The 20,856-nt window shown below is 42.3% G+C and overlaps 2 protein-coding genes across 2 annotated transcripts; both read right to left on the bottom strand.

The window, feature by feature from the left end:
- Positions 1–550: 550 nt before the first annotated feature.
- On the bottom strand, positions 551–2,326 carry LOC104427738. The gene is given in 4 exon segments (XM_039305239.1): positions 551–708; positions 710–950; positions 1,420–1,559; positions 2,270–2,326. Coding segments are annotated over 4 exon segments (588 nt in total). The 3' UTR covers positions 551–558.
- An 803-nt stretch (positions 2,327–3,129) lies between these two features.
- Positions 3,130–3,699, bottom strand: LOC120289859. The gene is made up of 2 exons (XM_039305238.1): positions 3,366–3,699; positions 3,130–3,268 (listed from the first exon to the last, which is right to left on the bottom strand). The coding sequence occupies exons 1-2, from the start codon at positions 3,641–3,643 to the stop codon at positions 3,130–3,132; spliced, it is 417 nt and encodes a 138-aa protein (XP_039161172.1). The 5' UTR covers positions 3,644–3,699.
- Positions 3,700–20,856: the final 17,157 nt, after the last annotated feature.

Raw genomic sequence — 20,856 nt, 5'->3', positions numbered from 1 at the left:
TCTCAATTGGGAATTTTTTTATGATATATATAAAGTGTTCGTTTTGTGAAAAAAATGAATGATTTGAAAATATTTTTAAAAAAATGATTACTTATATTATTTGGAAAATTAATCAACGAAAATATTTTTGTTATTGATAATAATCTATGTCTAACTATTTTTATTAAAAAATGAAAAAAAAAAAAAAATCCATTCATCTTCCGGTGAAACTAATCCATCCTAAGTGGAAAAAAAAAAAAAAAACCTGCAACATCATTAAGAGCAATCACCATAAGACCTGGCATTGAGAATAAATGAAAATATAAGCATTCGCCGAATCCAAATGACCGATTATGTGAATCAAAGAAAGGTCATTGAACCTGAACTGCGCCTTCTACATGAAAAGAGGATAAATAAGGCACGCTATCTGCAAGGCACGCTATCTATCGCGCCGAGATAACGTCAGGACAGATTTTATTCGTATCAAAGCAGAGCTTCCCAATTTCAATAGTTACAGGCAAGAAAGCCACTAGCTCGCACCGCGGGCACCTAGAAATCAGAATTCCCGGTAGGGCAAGGCTAGATGGACATGAACTTTGGAGCCACAATCTCGAGAAGTCCCTTCGGATTGTCCACATGAACCCAGTGGCCAGAATTAGGAAGAACATGAACCGAAACCTTCCCTCTCGATCGGTCCCTTCCCAAACTAGGAAGTCTTTCGAGCCGTTTGTATCACGTCCGGGTCCCATCGATCGCTCTTCTCTGCACGTACAATTGCTATTTCCGTGGCTTTTTTGATTTCCTCCAACAAAGACCAGTAGGATGTCTCCCTGTATGAATCGAACATCTGAATGGCACCCTCCAGATTAAAAGCCCACGTTTCATGATCTCCAGATTTCTTGAGGTTGCTGCCTATCCACTCTGCTAAGGACTTTGAGAAACCGAGTTCTAGCACGTGGTTCACCAGCCACCTGAGAACAAGAACATCAAACACAAAGTTCTTAGCAACCCTTACATAGTGTGTCAGACTCTGCATCTTCAGATGCACACTGTGATAAGAGAAATCCTGCATGATAATTGGGATTATACCCAAACAGAAGTTATAACAACTCAGACAATTTGAGACAGACTATCAACTTCTTCAAATGGAGCAGCCCTTTGGGGTTAAATTCTGCAATATACTGCTTACATGTCTAATACCAGACTATCCAACATAAACGACAGTAAGGAAGATGCACATGTCCCTTCTCAAGATGTTGTGGACTTAGAAAACGCCATTCTAAGGGGTATTGAAGTACTCAGAACAACTTTCCAAACACTTCTTGCTGCAGAATGTCTTCATTTGCATTATTAATTTGCTTGACTAACAAAGAGAGAAAAATGTTGAGACATGAAAGCTGTGGCTATGACATGCTAGCAAAGGACGAAGGATAATCCTACTTTCTTGATGGGATTGTTGAAGGTAAACTCTGCAATGTTTCCAAAACTTTTTCTACTTCTCCGTCGCTATTATCCGGCTTTACTTCTCCTGGGACAGAATCTAGCACCCCCAGCTGCTCTGCATCAGGAAATAGAAATAACTAAAGAGCTTTACCAGCACATTAGCTGCCATAACGTGCAGAGACACATATATCACAATTAGGATCGCTCAAACAAAAATTTCCAGTGGCATTGACATCACATAACAACCTGATCGGAAAAAGTTAATTACCAATATGGCTTGAATTTCAATAGCGCATCATGTTCATAATATAGGACAGCATGGCCAGCATAACAAATCATGCAAGAGCAGAAAACAGAAAAGGAACAAAATAAAATGCCCAGCCTGTCCACTATATTAATTTCACTCCCAGGTGTTAAACAGACAATTTAAAAGCTTAGGCTAATTGGAAACGAATATACCATTCATATCAAGCATATCTCTTAACATTTTTCACTGGGTAAAAGCTAGACCTTACACATGAAGCACAGGATGTGGATGCAACAGCATCAAATGGAGCATCAGAGACACCTAAAACAACAAGATTATACCAAGGAAACTTGCACGAGGGATTGCTAGGATTTAAATTCTCGCAGCAGATCAAGACAAACAAATTCTCCCATCAACTTAAGTATCAGAAAATTGAACCCTAGCTTATCAGCATATCTTTTCATGCCAGACATCCTGTAAGCATCATATATTCTTCTCTCATATTCAATTGCTAGAACTAATTTGAAAATGAAACATGTACAAGCAGTACCACCTTGGCACCCTTTCAAGGAAAAAAGTCTCAAACTCTGCAAGCCCTACCAACAGCATGACTGAAGGAATAAGAGCCAGGGGAAGATTCACCTCATTTGTGGCCATGGAGCCAATGGTGCATGCTTTGGGGGTGATGAAGCATATTCTATCGATATTGTTAACCAAACAATAGTGCATTCCATATTGCAAAAAAATTTGTAGAATGAAGCTAAACCATGCTTTGACTTCTACAATGAGGTAAGCAATTCCTAGACAAAACCCATGGAATAGCACGATTGGTAGCAAGTATCGGATTAATGGAAGAAACTCCACTACCATTCACCATCGAGTGCATAGGGACATCATGTATTCTGCTCACTTATAAATGAAAGTCGAGGATTCCAGCTAAGAAATATATCACCAGAGTTTGGACACATCAAAGACAAATACGAGCAAGACCAGGAAAGGATTGACAGAGCCTTGTGTCGAAGCTCAGTTTACTACCATATCAAGAAATGGCAAGTGCTCTACAACAATGAACTTCGCAGGAATTTAACTCATGGACTTGTCAAGTTGCACTTTTGGACCCTCATTACTCAAAATATCATTTTTGCTTCTTTAAGCATAATGGGTTTCCTGCCCTCAATGAATCACATCGTACAGCAATTAAGCATTATCTGCAGAAAATGACTGGCAATATGCTCAAGAATCTGAGGGACTAAACTAACCAGTAATCAAGCACTTCCAATAAATTATCACTCGCTAAGGGCAAATTACTGAGCTGTGAAGCTGAGACAATCACGACATTTCGAGAAACGACGAGGAAACACGCCTGGTCAGTCTGGGACACGCGGCGGATTCACCGTAGTCCCCGCGAGCGCAGCTCTGCGCGAACTGCAAGGCCACCTTGCCGCCCATGGAGTGGCCGATCACGGCGTCCGGGCCAGCCTCGAGACTTCACCAGATCGGCCAGATCCTGGCGGGCTGAACATGTCGTGAGGCGGGCCGAAGCCCCCAGCTCGGTCGATCTCCCGTGGTTCCTCAAATCCACCAGAACCATCCTCCAATCTGCAAGCACCCCCGAAGAGCATTGGGCAAAAAGAAAAAAGAAAAGAAAGACTCCAGTCCTCCACGAAACATTCACAGAAGGGGAGAGAGAGGGTACCGGAGGGAGGGGGAGGCGGCGGAGAGAGTGGAGGCCAAGGAGCGAGAGAAAGACCTCCAGTTCCTGCCGGAGCCCAGGAGGCCGTGGAGCACGAATGCCGTCGGGGCGGCGGGACCGTCGCCGGAGGGAGGAGGGGGTACCTCTTCGTAAGCTAGGGTTTGCAGGGACCGGGCGGAGGAGGAGGAGGAGCTGGTCGGCAGGTAACGGTGGCTACTCGGTGAGTCGAGGAACCGAGTCAGGAGGCGGAGGGGCCGTTTGTTTCCGAGACTTCTGGCCATGGATGATGATCCCCCCCCTCCTTCGTGCTCGAGTCCGGATGCTTCAGGCTTGATTAGAGCTGTTGTGTATTTATGAATTGTAATTTAATTAAAGGGAAAGAAAATTGCCCAGCTAGGCTGTTGAGAAAACAATTCAACAAATTCAAAGACACCACCTCAGCAGGTGACGTGGCGTGTATTTTCTTTTACTCACATCCACTTGCAAAATTGACAAATGTCCATAATGCCATATCATTAGTTGATATGGAGTCAATGAAAAAAATTTCAAAATCTCATCTCACGCATGACTAGCTAGCTGAGCCGTGGTCGCCTGTTTAAGGATGAGCCCACCTTGCGAGTCATTGACAAGCAAGGTTCACGGCCGTCAAAGAGGCCAAATTTGGACAAGCAATGATGGGACCGAAATGTTTCCATAGATGTTGCGGGAAGTTTGCAGATGTAAAGAAGCTTCTCTATTTGATTTTCGAGAGGTGCCAAGGTTAGGATGAAGCAAAGAATTTGTTTGAAAACCTCATGTGATATTTCAGAATTGACAAAACCATTTATTTATATCAAATGTTAGATAAATTGGTCTTATCTCAAGTTACACAAATGCAAGGACTCCATCACCACCGATAGATTATGAAGTATGGAGTGAAAGACTAAATAAGAGTAGAAGAACCTTAATGGAGTTGAACAAGTCAAAGAATGGGAAGTTCATTAAGATTTGGAGGCACCATAACCAGGTAAATAGCTCATGCGGTTGTGATCATACTTATGAAGATAAAGTGGAAGGTGGTATGTAAGCCAACCTGCGTAAGCTTTGTTAGACCGACACGTCCCCGATAAAAGTGGTTCGCTATATCAATTGAGCAATTAGGTTTATTGGAGAGTGATTGTAATTTCTTTTGAGAAGTGTATGAGTATTGTAGTAGTGCTTAGGATTAGTAGTGTGATCTTTGACTTTAGGTAGAAGTAGCACGAGTTACATTGTAACCTCTCAAAGAATTGTTAGTGAAATCCAGCCTATTAGTCTAGGAGAATGGAATGGATTTGGTCTCAGCCAAATAACTTAAGACTAGCATGCAACTTTTCTATCTTTCTATTTATTTTCAAATTTATTTGATAAGGGCATGCTATATTTGATATCATCTGTTTACTCTCACATATATGAAACTACTCTTATATGCATTAAACACGACTTTAAATAATTCCAACAAATTTTTAAGTTTAGTTTATCAATCTATTCACTCCATACTAGGTTGCATATTTAGCTATAAGAGAGGCTTCCATGGATGAACCGTCATCTGTGGGTGGCGCCTTACTTGTCCATGGTGCCAAATCTGGCATGGGAGCCATCCACACTCGTGGCCATCACTCCAAATCTAGCCAAATACAAGATGATGACCCAACATGACGTTGCAATAATAGGGGGAGGTGCGAAGGTTGGTTCCACTGAAACACACAGACAAAATCGTTGAAATGTCATTTGAAAATGTTACATCATGGACAAACGAGACGGATGATGGCCATGGACGAGCAACGAACGGATCTTTTCTCGCAAACAAAGCAAAGATGCTCCAAATTTCTCGGAGAGAATTTTCATTTTTTATTTATTTAATTTTCAAGTCAATTCACATGTGTCAATCATGATGGGATGTAAGTTTAAAAGTACACACTACATTAGTCACTCATGTGGCTTTGAAACCACTCAATATTTTTTTCATAAGTACTCTCGTGAGGATTAACTAGTTGGGAAGCTCCATAATACCTATATATATCTAAGTATGTGGATATCTTTGTAACTATGAGAGCATGAGTATAATTTGTTTTGTGAAAATTTACTATCTAAAAATATTTTCTTAATTTTCAATGTTCTAAGGCAAAGGGGTCAAATGGAGAATTTTTTTACATAGCTAGCAGAAAACTTTTGCTTAAATTTAGGAAAATTATTTTGTCTTTAAAAAAATCAAAAATCACTTTTCAAAATGTGATTAGAATTGATGTTAGAGTATGGCAACTCACACCCATGCTTCGCCCATCGAGGCTGTTGGCTAGTGTCTCAATGCTCGTGCTCGAGAAACCCCTACTCCCTTGCTCAAACCTTGATGGTCAATTGTGGGCTTAGTCTCCCGCCTCGAGCCCAAGGTCCTTGGCACTTGGGCCTTGGACCACAGTGGTTGGGCTTAGGCCCTTTGAGGTTAGACCAAAGACTTTGGCCTCTATTTTTGGGTCTTCAGCAATTGTATTAGATATAATATGTGTAAAATTCAATGATGTAGCATTTCTTATCCCTTTTCAATAGACTAATGATTGGTGAATTTCTTGCCTTATTTTCAAATAGTTTTGTAGCTTTTTTACTGCACAGCTTCTTTTTATGGAACACATATAAGATGAAGCAATTTGAGTATGTTTCTCTTGGGCGAAAAGAACATTTCAAGTGTTAAAACTTGGCACAAATGGACATTTAAGACTAAAAGTTACGAAAGTGACATTTAAGTGCCACATTATTTGAAAATGCAACACCTAAGTGCCACATCCGGCAAGTCAACTTCTAAAATCATACGTGGTGATTAAATATTAATATTGCTCGCCTACGTGATTTGCTGGAGAGCTGACTCAGCTCTGATTCACCCAAAATGACGTCGTTTCTATAGTTGGCCAAAATAAAGCCCTTAAATTGGCCAAAACGACGTCGTCACCCTAATTGCCCTAAATCTAAAACCTTAAATTGGGTAAATCCCATTGAGCGCTAGAGCTCTAATCCCGAACCCTAATTGATTTGCCCAAAATTCTAGTCAAATATTGGAAATGGAGAGCAGGATTTTCAGCGGTGGCTTAAATTCCTCTCGAAGCGAAGAAGAAGGCGAGCGTTTATGTTTTTGTGGGTTACCAAGTCCAAGAAAATATCATGGACTCGAATGAATCTCGGGAGAAAATTTTATGGATGTACCCGATACAGAGAATGGTCGAAGTGCAAATATTTCAAATGAGTCGATGCGAAATTTTCTCACCGAGCCACATAGATGATATTGGATCTACTTGATGGATGTCATCAACCTCCATCTACGCTTTGAACTACTTGACGATGTTGACTCAATGTAAGCTCACATCTTTCTCGCTAACCATTTGAAAATGAAATTTTAAAGATGAAAATTGAACTAAGTGTTATTGAGTGTTTATTGTGTTGCTATTTTTTTTTTTTTGTCTATCCTACTTTATAATGAAATGTAAAGTATTGGAAGATGAGAAGAAATTTCTCTGACTGCCATAATTGTAAATGAGTGGACAAATGTACTTGTTTTGAATGAAATGTAATTTTTTTTTTTGGAAGATAAGAAAGTTTGTGTTATCTACAAGATCGTTGTGGCTTTTTTTTTTTTTTTGGTATCGCTTATATGTATTATGTGTTACTTTTTGTACTTGTGGGGAGGTCAAGGAAATAAAATAAATGAATGAATGAAATACTATTTGTACTATGTTTTTGCTTGTTCTTGAATATAAATCGGTAAGGATGGAATGTATATTGGGTCAATGTTGTGATAACTTTTTACTTGAATTGAATTTAAACTAGCAGCAAATATTGAATTGAATGGAGTTGCCATAAGTTGAACTGTATATACAAAACCATCAACTTCTTTTGTTTGCTACAAACCAACATATACATAAGATAGACACGAGTTATTACTCGAGTGTTATAAGTTGTATTTAGTGATCACTTAAATGCCGGTCGTGATTAAAAAAAAATCATTTAAGTGTCAAGTTATTATTAAAAGTGATCACTTAAGTGCCAAGTTTTTTAAGAATGTGATCGGTTAAGTACCAATTTTTTTGTACATTCTATAAATTGCACTAGCCATCAAGCTACCACCGGCCACTACCATCGCCCACCATTGGCCACCATCGACTTTTAGCCATCATCACCAGCCACACCAGGCATCCCAAGCACCCACTTGAGCCACCACCTTGCACTGACACTACCTAGTGCAAGATGTGCATATCGCACACTTGCATCTTGCACCAAAGTCCGCACAAGCCCCCAACCCATCTCTTATAATAGACCCACTATCTCAGGCATCAGCAGCCACCATTAGCCATCACCACTAGCAATACTAGCATCCTAGCTACCACACCAACACGTAGCCACCGCCATAGACCACCATTAGCAGCCACTATTGGTGGTAGGTCTGACCACAAAAGGGGCTCGTGCAACCAAGCTATGCACACTACATACTTGCATCAGTACTAGGTGTAGCAAGAGCTCCCAACCTAACCCCCACATGAACCCACCGCCATTAGGCTTCACCAACCGCCACCATTAGCCACACGAGCACCCTAACCACCACCACGCATCCACCACCGAAGGCGAAAGTAAAAGTAAAAACAAAATCAAAAATGAAAAGGCAAAATGACAAGTAACAAGATCGTTCCATTGATATTGAAATTAAGTCTTACAAACTCAATGACAAACTATTGAAAAAGAAAAAGAAAAAGAAAAGAAAACATTTACAATAAAACAATACTTCTCAAACCCCATAAACCATATCTCGTCCCATTTCATAAATCAATATGCACAATGCCTCATGTTCGTGCTTCTTTGATGGACATTTTACTTAATTCATAATCCTTACACTTTTTCTAACTTGACGTGCAAACTTATTCTTCAACTCCCGGATGCATTGGTCCCGATGGAGTTGAAATTGTCCAGGCTCGAATCGAGGAAGGAGTTGCAACCGCGTAGGCTGAACTAATTTAGATAAACCTGCAACTAGGTTCTTCTTACTCTTCTTTCTTGTTGGCCCAGCCAATGTCTTCTTCTTTGTTGGCGTAGGCTGATTCTGAGTTGGGTCTTGAGAAATAAGAACCTCCGAACTTCTCCCAAGCTTTAAAAAGAAAACTCAATTATCAACAAAAGTTTGCACCATAAATTAAATTAAATGCAGCCTATAAACTTACATTAAAAATGACTATTCTAATACGCTCATCTGTATAAATGCCATAACCATATTGTTTTAACCTCTTCCCAAGAGCCCCTCTTGTTTGAAGGGGAATGTCACTTTCAAGTACTTGTGATTGTTTGGCCCTTCTTCTTGCCTATGATTTCTTGGGCTCTTGTTGTGGCTATTTAGTTACAAAGATAGGCTTTTTCGACCAATTCTTCAACTATGTGTCTTCTAGATGGCCTTCTTATAATTGGCCCTTAATTTGGCTTTTCTTCCCGGTTATTTTTCTATTTAGCCCTTTAGCTTTAATGACACATTCTATTGACTTTGTGGTGGCCCTTATGATGACCCTTCTAGTGGCCTTTGTGATAACCTTAGTGATGGATCTTGTGATGGCCCTTTGGGCCCTCTATTGCGAATGAACTCTAACTTGCCTTCTTCGAATCGAGAAAAGAGGCAAAGAACACCGTAAATATAAACATCGGACATATAACAACGTAAATGAAAACTAAACACAAATTGTTCAACTTTTGGGTATTTTTTTTTCTTTGCCGTCAGCCGGGAATAGTTGACTTAATTGGCCCTTCGGCTGCTTCTGGCCAATCCTTCGCTGGCTATCTTTACCTTCTTCAAACAGGCCTTTTGGTTTCAGGCACAGTAGGGGCTTCGACTAATCCTCCAAGTGTCATTCTCGTGACCTGACAAAGAAAAAACAAAAAAACTATAAAGCAACATAAACACAAATGTCATGACTTACTAGGTTTATTGTCATCGACTGAAGAACAGTCGACTCCAATTCGCTTTTCTATTTGTTATTTTCCAATTGTCCCTTCACTAGGCCCTTTGATTGGCCTCAACTATTCTCGTTGCTTCATTAATTGACAACATTTAGTATTGTGCCCCCGCTATGTGGTAATAAGAGCATGCCATCTTTACACTGTCCTACTCATCCTATCCGACATAAGACCTCTCCCTCCATCATTCTTTGTTTTTACTTTGGTTTTCCAATTTTCTTCTTTAGTGGCAAATGTTGAGGTGCTTCGCGATCTGTTAGCTCCCAGAAGTTGTTATTTTTGATTTGCTACATCATAAATTGGTATGAAGCAAGATATTTCGGTTTCTTGTACCAATCATCAATGTTGTCTTCTATGTTGTGGCTCTTCAATTGGATGGTACATATGGCATGTGTACCACTTTTTTTGTCATACTTTACATGAACACTTTTTTGTACCTAAATTGACAACATGCTTATCGGAATCATTCATTATCTCATATCATTTATCCCCATTCCAAATGGGATGACAATATCTACTTGCAGCCAAGTTCTCATCCAATTTCTTAGCAATCTTAGGACCACATTGCCTAGTCCACTTTGCAGCCTCGTTTCTAAGTCTATGCAGCCGAAGTCATGACCATAACTCGTATGTCTTTAAGTATCGAGATGATTGGTTTGCATACGGCATCTAGTATCCTCCCATTGAATGCTTTGCAAATGTTGTTATCGATGTCATCGCATTTGAATTTCTCGTTGAAGAACGCCCTACACCAATACTTCGATTCTATTTAGAATAGTGCATCATAACCTTTCCTTTGTCAATTGAAGCAAGTTATTCTTTGGCCATCCTAAAATCAGTCATATTCGTGCTCTTTGCTAGCTGCCAAAATTACGGCGCAACTTGTCCTCTTTATAGGTCTTTTGCCCAATTTGTATATGTGCCGTGCACATTCGATGTTCAGCATAAGGCAATGAATCTTCCGGTTATTACCGGGAACCCGGTCCTCGCAATAATTCAATAAAAAGAAATGTAAGCAAATGGCATGTTGATATCAAAAAACAAACAATTGTCCTTGTTCTCTACCCTCACAACAGCCCAAACCAGTGGAAACATTTGGTTATTCGCATCTCTTCTAATTGCGGCTAGCAATTCTCTCTTGCACAAGCCCTTCAAAAAATAACCGTCCAATCCTATAATGTTGTCTCAATCAAAATAAAATCCTCGTTTGCATGCATCGAAGCAAACATAGAATTTATCAAACTTAGTCCCATATCAAGAAGTGGTATATTCACGACATCTACATACACTACTTCTGAAGGATTTTGCGGTCTAGTTAATTCTACATAATCCCATAACTGCTCATATTCGTTGTACTAACTAATATATATCTTCATCACCTTTTACTTTGATCTTTTGCATTGATTCTGGATATATTTATGCCTACACGCTCCTTCACCAAAGATCTTGAACTCGGTACTATTCACATGGGGCATCACTAATCGGATCAAAAGAAGTGCTTAGACAACCATGCACTTGTTACCCTTTTATTTTCAAAATTAATGGAACAAATATGTTTTTCTTGTGGGCTTTAAATATAAGGATCCACTTTCTTAACAAATGCGTCATAGATCTTCCATGGACAATTTTTGTTGCGAACACCTAGCTCTTACAAAGGTTTTAGTGTTTCTACGAAGTTAATATTCCTTTGTACAGCAATGGAGTTCTTCAATATAGCTTCCCTAAATTGTTTCACATCTTGAAATTTCACCTATCGACAAAATAGGAGAGGCAATGGATGGATCATACGAAGAACTTACATTTCTTTCTATGCATAGCTCATTGATTTTCTTCAAGCTCATCTTGGGAAGTAACATTTTGACGGTTTCTTCATAATCGTCTCCTCACCGGTAGCACCAAAGATTGCGGGGCCTTCACCCTATTTGGTTATCGGCTCACCAGAAGTTGCAAACTTATCTATCACAAAATCCCTTTGCTTTTTTTCTTAACTGTACAAGCTCCTCGTTGTCGAATTAGGTCACTTACGAAATTTTCAACAGTAACCCTTCATTGTAAATCACTTGATTTAGTTACTTTCTAATCTAATCCGATGATTATGACATCACCTATGTCATCATCATTTTGGTGAACTTGCATGCGCCCCTCTCCTCTCCATCATGTCTATCCTACCCTCTTTCATTCCTAACCTCAGTATTACCTTGAATACCATCTCCTTTTTCTCCTACTTGGGCGCTCTCTCCATCACCATCTTCGTCCTCACTTTCACTATCATACTCAACGTATACTTTTACCTCTTTGTCATGAAGATAATGGTATAAAACATCCCTAAAACCATTATTATCTTCTAAACTTCTCAAATCATCTCTTAATCCTTTCCTATGAACACAATACAACAACTTCTGAACTTACAAGGCAAAGAAGTCACTATATTCTAACAAATCCTATATAATGTGCATTCTTTATATCGACAAAGATGGTACCCTTATTTCCACCCTCATACTCCCACCGTCACGCCCCCCAAATCCCGAGACACGTGAACAGCCCGCCATGGTCATGTAAATACGACATTTCCCGAGGTAGTGTGGCCGACCCATTTAAATTATTATGCGCATGCGGTAACGTGCTAAGAAACCAACGGCAAAAACTTACGAGATAGACAGCGGAAAATCAATTAAAATCAAACAAACATACTTTCATACATCATCATCATCATTCCGGGGTTTACATACACCAACGGGATCCAGAGACTATATGCACCTAAAATAGGTCGGAGTTTATGTGCATAAAAAGGGTCTACAAAACATGGATCACCACCAAAGAGAAACAGTCCTATAACTACTAATCGTACTCGTTCATCGATCCCACATCTTCCACATTCGATCGCCTGGGTCCGGAGACGATGAGTTGTCCACCCTACCATCAGGAAGGTCAGCTACACCCTCACCCAGAATAGCATCCATCACGGCCAGTGGAATATCAAAACTGTCAAGTGGATCAACCACAAGCCATTGGCCCCAAAAGGAAACTGCCCAAACCTATGGGGTACCTAACATCTTCGGTCCTCAATCCATCGGTGTCCCGATCGGCTACGTGAAACCCAATGGCTCCGAGGATCGGGGAAGTACAGACCAAGCCGATGATGACCGGCATGCCATTCTTCTCAGGAGGTCCCGCCATCTACGGTCCCGTAATATTTTCCCCTAAACCGGGATGAGACGTTGTCTCGGCTTAAGTTCACCCCCTCCTAAACCCCTATTAGAAAGAAAATACGCCCCCGAGTCTAGCCACAAAGACAGAAGACTTACCTCGCCTTCTTGCCTTCCCTTGATTAGTACAATTCATATCACTCAATCACGAGGTAACAACAAGGACTTAAGCCATTGGAACACAATCAATTTCAATTAATTCACAATCACGACAAAGCGTTCCAATCATTTATTCACTGCCACACAAGGGCATAGCCTGCTCGTAGTTCGGCTATCTATTGACATATAGCCAGCATCGCCTCCCCACTTTGGACACGGCTTCGTCGGTACATCGACGAGGCGTTCCAGAAGGGAGCATGGGCGAGAGAATCAGCTCACGACCCGCATCCGTTGTATGGGGCATCCCCATATAGGGGCAATTCCAACTCAATAGCTTAAGGCAATTCCTCTTAATTATATACAATAACTCATAATCAACCCAAGGCACTTTGCACATCACTCACATACTCTACTTACAATATTAATCTTTAAAAAATCCAATTTCAATGCCAAACTCGACATTTGAAATTTTCTAAATAAAATCCATATTTTCCACAATCAACACTCAATTTGCGTTAACCATTCATCAATTTCCAAATTATAAATAGCCAGGCGAATCGTACACGAAAATTCGAACAATTAGGATCAAAAATAATTTTTGAGTTTTTTAATATAATAATATTTTAATGATTTTGAATATAATATATTATTAAATAATCTAATTTTGAAACATTTATTTAAATCATAAATAAATTCCTTTGTCACATCAAGGTTTATATTAAAATAAACCTACTTAACTTTTAAACTAAACATACTTTACCTTAATTAATCACATTAATCTAATCCACATCTAAATAAATTAATTTAACAACCTAATCTCAATCACCTAAGCTAAAACACACTTAAGGCATCATTAACCCACTAATCAAGGTTTGTGAGCTAAACTCACCAGGAATCACTTTCCGACGAGTCTCCGACGAAGAGCACGACGACGCCGACGACAAACTTACATAGATCAACACCAAATGAGAACTAAAAAGGCGGCCAAATCGAGCTTGAAAGGGCCGAAGCTGGAATTTCCAGCCACCGACCGAGCTTGGGGAGGCGGCATGGCGGCTGAACGGGGCGGAGGAACGGTGGAGGAGGACAGTGCCTGGCTCGAGCAACGACCGGCGGTGAGGCGGCGAGCAGCAGCCGCTGGGCAAGGAAGGACGATGATGATGAAGGCTCGGCGGAGGCGGAGGTAGAAAAACGCGGCGGGATGGTGACGGTGCGAGCTCCGGCGAACGGCGAGCGGCTTAGGAACACGGGTGAAGGGCGGCAACAGCGAGCAACCATGTGGGCGAAGAGGCGGACAAAGGGGTGGTCGCTAGTTTTGCTTCAGCTTTTTCCCTCCCTCTCTCTCTCTCTTCCCAAGCTTGAAGATGATGGAGGCAAGGGGGAAGTGACATCCCACCTTTCCAAGAGCTCATCCCCACCATTCACTTGTCATCATCCTAGCCATCTTGCCTCCCCCATGACATCACATGTGATGTCACCATCCACTAAGTCCAACCTTCCACAACTTTAGTCCAATAGGTTCAATTTCATTTTCCGCCAGGGCATAAAATTTTGTGAGCAAAATTCTTCAATTTCCATTCAATTCTCTTCCAATTGAGTCCAATTAAAGTCCATAAATTAATCCAATGATCCTAATGAGATTTGTGACACACCATAACTTCCAATTTCAGGATTTGATCTTAATTTCACGGTTAATTCCACTTTGGCACAATACTAGTGCGTTACGATCTACCGGTCGCTTATAGAAATTTTATGCATTTGACCTATGGTTGATCAACTCAAGCCACAATGTACATCTTTGGCAATTGGTAACTTTAGGTTATTGCCGGGTAATCTCAAGGTTTCAAACACGGGCACAGGGTATCCAATCGATAGAAAAGTCGGTCCGAGTGTCGATCGACAAGAATTGTGCCATCCGTGGAATCACCCACACCTAATCACATGTCTCCTGAGCCACTCTATCTCGATCTCTAATCATTTTTATTTGTGCCGCAATGACCCTTGCAGATTATCTCGGCCGAAAGGTCGCTTCGATCAAATTCTCGAATCCTAATGCATTAGAATTTCTTAACGGTTTCACTTAATAGATTAGTTTTCATGAGTGGCCGACTCAAGGAAATGAACTATATGCGTGCCAAATCTAAATGCCCATCTCAATTTAATGAAATTAGAATTGGAAAATCGGGATGTCTTAAATAGCACCCTCTTATAAAAATTTCGTCATCGAAATTTAAATTATTACACATCTCAAGCAAAAAGGTGAGGGTACAATTCTCTCATCGAATGCTTCGGTTTCACACGAAATTCTTTCCTTGTCTGGTGGTGTTGCAAGACCACTTTGACTAACGGATGGTCTTGGTGCGCAAAACTTTGCTCCTTGATGTCCACGACTAACCGGGCTTTCCAACGTACGACACCTCCGTCATCGTTTAATTCCTCAAAATTTAGAACGTGTGTCGGATCAGGTTCATGCTTCATTAACATCGACACGTGAAAGACGTCATGCACTTGTGCTAACCTCGGCGGTAGTGAAAGACGATACGCCGAGTCCCTATTCTTTCCAAAATTTCAAAGGGACGGCGTACCTCGGACTCGGTTCCCCCTTTTGCCAAGCTGGAAGTACCTCTCATCGGTGACACCTTCGGAAAGACATGCTCACCAACTTGGAACTCCAATAGCCTTCGACGCATCGGCATAACTTTTCTAACGGCTCGAGTGGTCTTTAATGGGTTTATGATAACTTAACTGCCTCCACCGACTGAACTAACTGCAATTTGGATGGTGATCTTTCTCTCCGACTTCATCCCAACACACCGGGCGTTCGCACGCTACGCCTACAATGCTTCAAAGGAGCCATCTCGAATATTACATTGATAACTATTGTTGTAGGCAAACTCCACCGAGATGAATGTTTCTTCCCCAACTTCCTTGCAGTCTATTACACAAGCTCTCACATGTCCTCAAGAGTCTAAATCGTCCTCTCGGACTAGCCATCCGTTTGAGGATGATATGCCGTCGATCTTGAGCTTTGTACCAAGAGCACTTTGCAAGCTCTTCCAAAAAAGCGGTGAACCTCAGTCTCTATCCGAAGTAATTGTAACTGGCACTCCATGCATACGGACTATCCGATGTACATACGCAGTCTGCGAGTCTCCAAACTCAAGTCCTTCGAACCGATATGAGGTGAGCCGACTTTGTCGGCACATACCAACTACTACCCAAATCGAATCATTCCCTTTCTCTAGCTCTCGGTAGTCCCGTCACGAAGTCCATCATGATATGCTCCCACTTCCATTACGGGATCTCAAGGGGTTGCGAAGTCCTCCCGGTTTGCAATCGAGCTTTCACTTGCCGATCAAACACTTGGCGACATGTTTGGCGATGTCCGCCTTCATGCCACGCCATTAGTAGTGTTGACTGAGATTCTGATATATCTGGTACTACTAGGATGAATGCTGCACTTTACTACGATGCGCTTCGATAAAATCTCCCCTCTAAGCTCATATCATCGGTACAACCAATCGGGTCCTTGGAACTCAATGTCCCCATCCTCGAAATCAAAGTCAGCCCCTCATTTTTCTCTCGCATCCTCTTGCAAAGATTCTCTTAACATCTGGACTGGCTCGGCGTTCGATTCCGACACGCACTTCCGGCTCAATTAGAGTGGCCATAAGATTTGAAAGGTGGCCTACTTCAAATTTGAAATGCGAATCTCGTGCCCTCTCAATTAGACCCCATTCCTTGAGTACCATCGAGCAAATTGAAGACTTCCTACTCGGTGCATTGTGACCTTGTTCGCCTTCTAAGGTGATACAAATCTCACGGTCATAGTCCTTCAAGAACTCCATCCATCAACGTTTGTCTCATATTCAACTCCTTCCGAGAGAATAAATACTTGAGACTATGATGGTCGATGAAGGTCTCGGGAATCTTTCTCATGAAATAATGCCTCCAAATCTTCGGTGGCAGATGATCGTTGCAAGCTCCAAGTCATGCATCGGATAATTCAACTCATGAGGTCTCAACGACGGGACGCATATGCAACAACCCTACCATGCCGCATCAACATGCAACCCAATCCTTTAAACAACGCATCACTATAGATCTCAAACCTCCCGGACCAAGATGGAATAGTAAGCACCGGTGTGGTAGTTAGCCGCTTAAGCTCTTGAAGCTAACTTCCACGTGACTTATCTCGTCCACACAAATTTTTCTTCCTTCTTCGGTCTGGCTTCGCCATCGGTGATGCTAACCCGGAAAACCCTTCCACAAACCGTCGTAATACCCTCGCTAAACCTTAAAACTTCTGAGTCTCACATCCTTGTCATCGGTCTCGGCAGTTGATCACTTGCCTTCAATCTTGGCCGGATCTTGAGATCCCTTCTCTAAGAGATGACATGACCTAGAAAGCCACACGAGTTAGCCAAAACTTGCACTTACTAAACTTGGCGTCGGCTCGTGATCTCTCAAAGCCTCGAAGCACTATCCTTAAGTGCCTTTCATGATCCTCGTTCTCCTTGAATACACCAGGATGTCGTCGATGAAACAGTACAAACTGATCTAAGTACTCTCTGAACATCCGATCCATCAAATCCATGAGCAAATGGGTGTTTGTCAACCCAAATGGCATCACAAGAACTCATAATGACCGTATCGGGTGCGAAACGCCGACTTCAGTATGTCTTCTTCTTGATCCTTAAGCGATGATACCATTGTCCTCAAGTCGATCTTAGAAAATATCGACACTGAAGCTGATCAAACAAGTCATCAATCCTCGGCAATAGATACTTGTTCTTAATCGTCACCTGATTGAGTTGACGATAGTTGATGCACAAGCGCAAGGAACCATCCTTCTTCTTTATGAATAGAATTGGCGCTCCCCAAGGTGATGCACTAGGACGAATAAATCCTTTATCCAACAACTCTTGCATCTATACCTTCAGTTCCTTAAGTTCTGATAAGGCCATCCGATAAGGAGCTTTAGAGATCGGCTTTGTCCCGGGGGCTAACTCAATCACAAACTCTATCTCTCTCTCTGGCGGTAAACCCGATAACTCTTTCGGGAACACGTCTGGGAACTCTTGTACTACTATGATATCTTCAATCTTTAACTCCTCCACTGTCGTGTCCTGAAATAGTCGCCTGTGTAACCTTTGGCAACCCTTGCCTAGCAAGCAAGTTGCTTCGGCGATGAGATTAAGGAAATCGGGGTCTCCTCGACTCCCGATAAATTCGAAACTCACCCCTTAATGGGTTAAACTGAATTGCCTTGCGATAACAATCCATTTTAGCTCGTTACTTGGTGAGCTAGTTCATGCCAATTATCACATCAAATCAAAATTGCTAAGACTATCAAATCTATCCTCCCCTCTCGCTCAATCACTAACTTGCAACCAAGACAACCCACCGTAGCTAATACTTTATCCTTCAACGGCGTAAATACGCCAATCACGAACTCCAACAACTCAGGAATTAATTCTACCAACTTAACATATCTTTCAATTTTATAAATGAATGAGAAGCTCTAGGATCAAATAAAGCATAAAGGGTTGGTCGTCGCAAGACCATACCGTGATCACGCAGCGCATCCTTCGCTGTCCTCCAGTGATCGCATAAGCCCTTCCTTGAGTTGGAAGTCGGTTCAATCCACCTCGCGGCATGATCGCGGCGCGACTCCTCTATTCTTATCCAACGGCGGCGGCGGCAACCGAGCTATCCCATCTCGATTCCCGGGGGCAATTCGGATATATAACCCTGTAGCCACACTCATAACAGGCACCTATCCTAGAGGGGACATGGCCGAATCATGTTGTCTTCCATGAACGACCACACTCCATGATGGTTCGGGTGATGGTTTCCCTATCCCACCCTTCATGTTGAGTGGAACAGATATCTTCCTCCAAACATCGGCCTCTTTCCCCAAACCGATTACCTTCTCATTCGGAATTAAACCGCAATCCGGATGCAAATGACTCTCTCATTCTCGGTCTTTCTCACAGTTGGGCCCCTTATAAAGGTCATTGTACTCCTTCGAATCTAATGGTACCCAAAAAGCTCCTCACCTCCGGCCGGCCCGATCTCAAACCTTCGAGCTCGGTGCGGTTTCACTAAGCCAACTAACTCGGGGGCATGCTGCATGACAGTTCAACGAACTTAGCTCATACCGATCGATGTCATCGTACCTTGTGAAGGCGCCTCGAACTCCGCCATCTTCAACTCTCTAGCACTGTCAGAAAAAGTACTTCTCATTAAAGACCTCCGTAAACCATTCCACTCGGGAGCCACACCCTCAGAAAACACTATCCCTTTATTAGCCTTCCACCATGTGGTCACGATCCCCTAACCGATAGGCCTGCCACGACCTTCCGCTTTAGTGCACATCGGAACTCAAAGGCATCTCTAGTTTCTGGATCCATAGTGCTCCGGCCGGGATCTCTCGCTCCCGTGAACGTCGAGATTCAACCTCGAGAAAATGCTGTACCAATTTCTTCTAGGCCTCCTAGCGGCCACATTCTCAGGTGGAATTTCATCAGGTTCCACTTCAGGTTCGACGATCGTAATGGGGCAAGAACTTGACCGCAACGGCGCGAAGATTAGCAGCATTGGTGGCAGCGGCGATAGCGGCGGCTGAAGCGGTGGCCTGCTGGTCTAGTTTGTCACCCATCATCTCAAGCATCTGCACGATTCCAACAAACCTCGGATCCTCAAGGGCTACTGCATCCTCTGAAGGCAACGCTGCACCACTTGCATTGGCCTCAGCTTGCGCTCTGCCCAGGGCACCTCGAGCACCAACCCTTATCGGTGGCCACCCAACATGCAGAGCCTGCTGCTCTCTTCCTAGCAACTCTCGGCACTTGGTCACTCATGCTACAGGCTCAATATATATGCTTATTTGCAAATTCCAATACCACATTAGAATCTGAGTGACATCACAACAAGTTAATAAACAACTAACAATCACTTGCATCGGTATAATAAAAGCCTTTCCTACCATCCATGACTCCCACGCACCTTATCATCACATGAACCGTGCTCACATTTTAAACGGGGGTTGTCACACCCCCGAACCCCGAGACACGTGAACAACCCGCCATGGTCATGTAAATCCTGGGCAAAGAAGGTAGTGTCGCAAATGCATTTAAATTATTATGCGCATACGGAACGTGCTAAGAAACCCCGACAAAACTTACGGGATAGGACATCGGGAAAATCAATTAAAAATCAAAACAAACATACTTTCATACATCATCATCATCATTCAGTGGTTTACATACACCAACAAAGATCCGCAGACTATATGCACCAAAAATGGGTCAAAGTTTATATGATAAAAAGGTCGATCACGCAACATGGATCGGTCCACCAAAAAGAAGAAGTCCTATAACTACTAATCGGACTCGTTTGTTGATCCCACATCTTCCACATCGGCGCCCGGGGTCAGGAGGCCATAGGGTTGTCCACCCTACCATCGGAAGGCCGCCACACCCTCACCCAAAATAGCATCCATCACGGCGGTGGAATATCAAACGCTGGCCAAGTTGACCAATCCTAAAGCCATTGGCCCAAAACGGTAACCAAGCCTAAACTTATGGGGTACCCCTAACATCTTCTGGTCTTCCGAATCCCATACGGTCCCTTAGCTCGTAAACCCAATGGCTCCAGGGGATCGGGGAAGGTGCTTTGCTCGATGATCCGCACCGAGATGCCATTCTTCTCGGGGTCCCGCCATCTACGGTCCTGTAATATTTTCCCCAAATCGGGATGAGATGTTGTCTCGACAAGTTCACCCCCTAAACCCCATTAGAAAGAAAATACGCCCTAGAGTGGTCTAGCCACACGGCATAGAAGACTTACCCCGCTTTCTTGCCTTCCTGCAGATTAGCACAATTCATATCACTCAATCACAGGATTGGAAAATCGGGATGTCCGTCTCAATTTAATGAAATTAGAATTGGAAAATCGGGATGTCACACCCACTCATCCTCCCAATCACAAAATCTCCACCGTAGCAAACTATGACAGCGACATAATCCTTGTCATAAACCATTTTTGCAAGAAAAAGAATAATTAGTTTTTAGGACTACATCCACAAAGAACAAAGACAATTGCACATGAAATCCCCCAACTCTCATAGACTTTATTAAAGAAAATGGAAAGGGGAAGAGGCTGCGTTTGGGAAAGCTTTTGGGGGA

The sequence above is a fragment of the Eucalyptus grandis genome, chromosome 11 (genome assembly GCF_016545825.1).
Source record: "Eucalyptus grandis isolate ANBG69807.140 chromosome 11, ASM1654582v1, whole genome shotgun sequence".
Lineage (NCBI taxonomy): Eukaryota > Viridiplantae > Streptophyta > Magnoliopsida > Myrtales > Myrtaceae > Eucalyptus > Eucalyptus grandis.
The sequence above is the reverse complement of the archived record's forward strand: the minus strand, read 5'-3'. Positions and strand labels throughout refer to the sequence as shown.

Coding starts and splice junctions, on each gene's coding strand:
- LOC120289859 (XM_039305238.1), bottom strand. CDS start 3,643: ATGGCCAGAAGTCTCGGAAACAAACGGCCCCTCCGCCTCCTGACTCGG. Junction 3,269..3,365: donor GCCGCCTCCCCCTCCCTCCG/GTACCCTCTCTC, acceptor GGGTGCTTGCAG/ATTGGAGGATGGTTCTGGTG.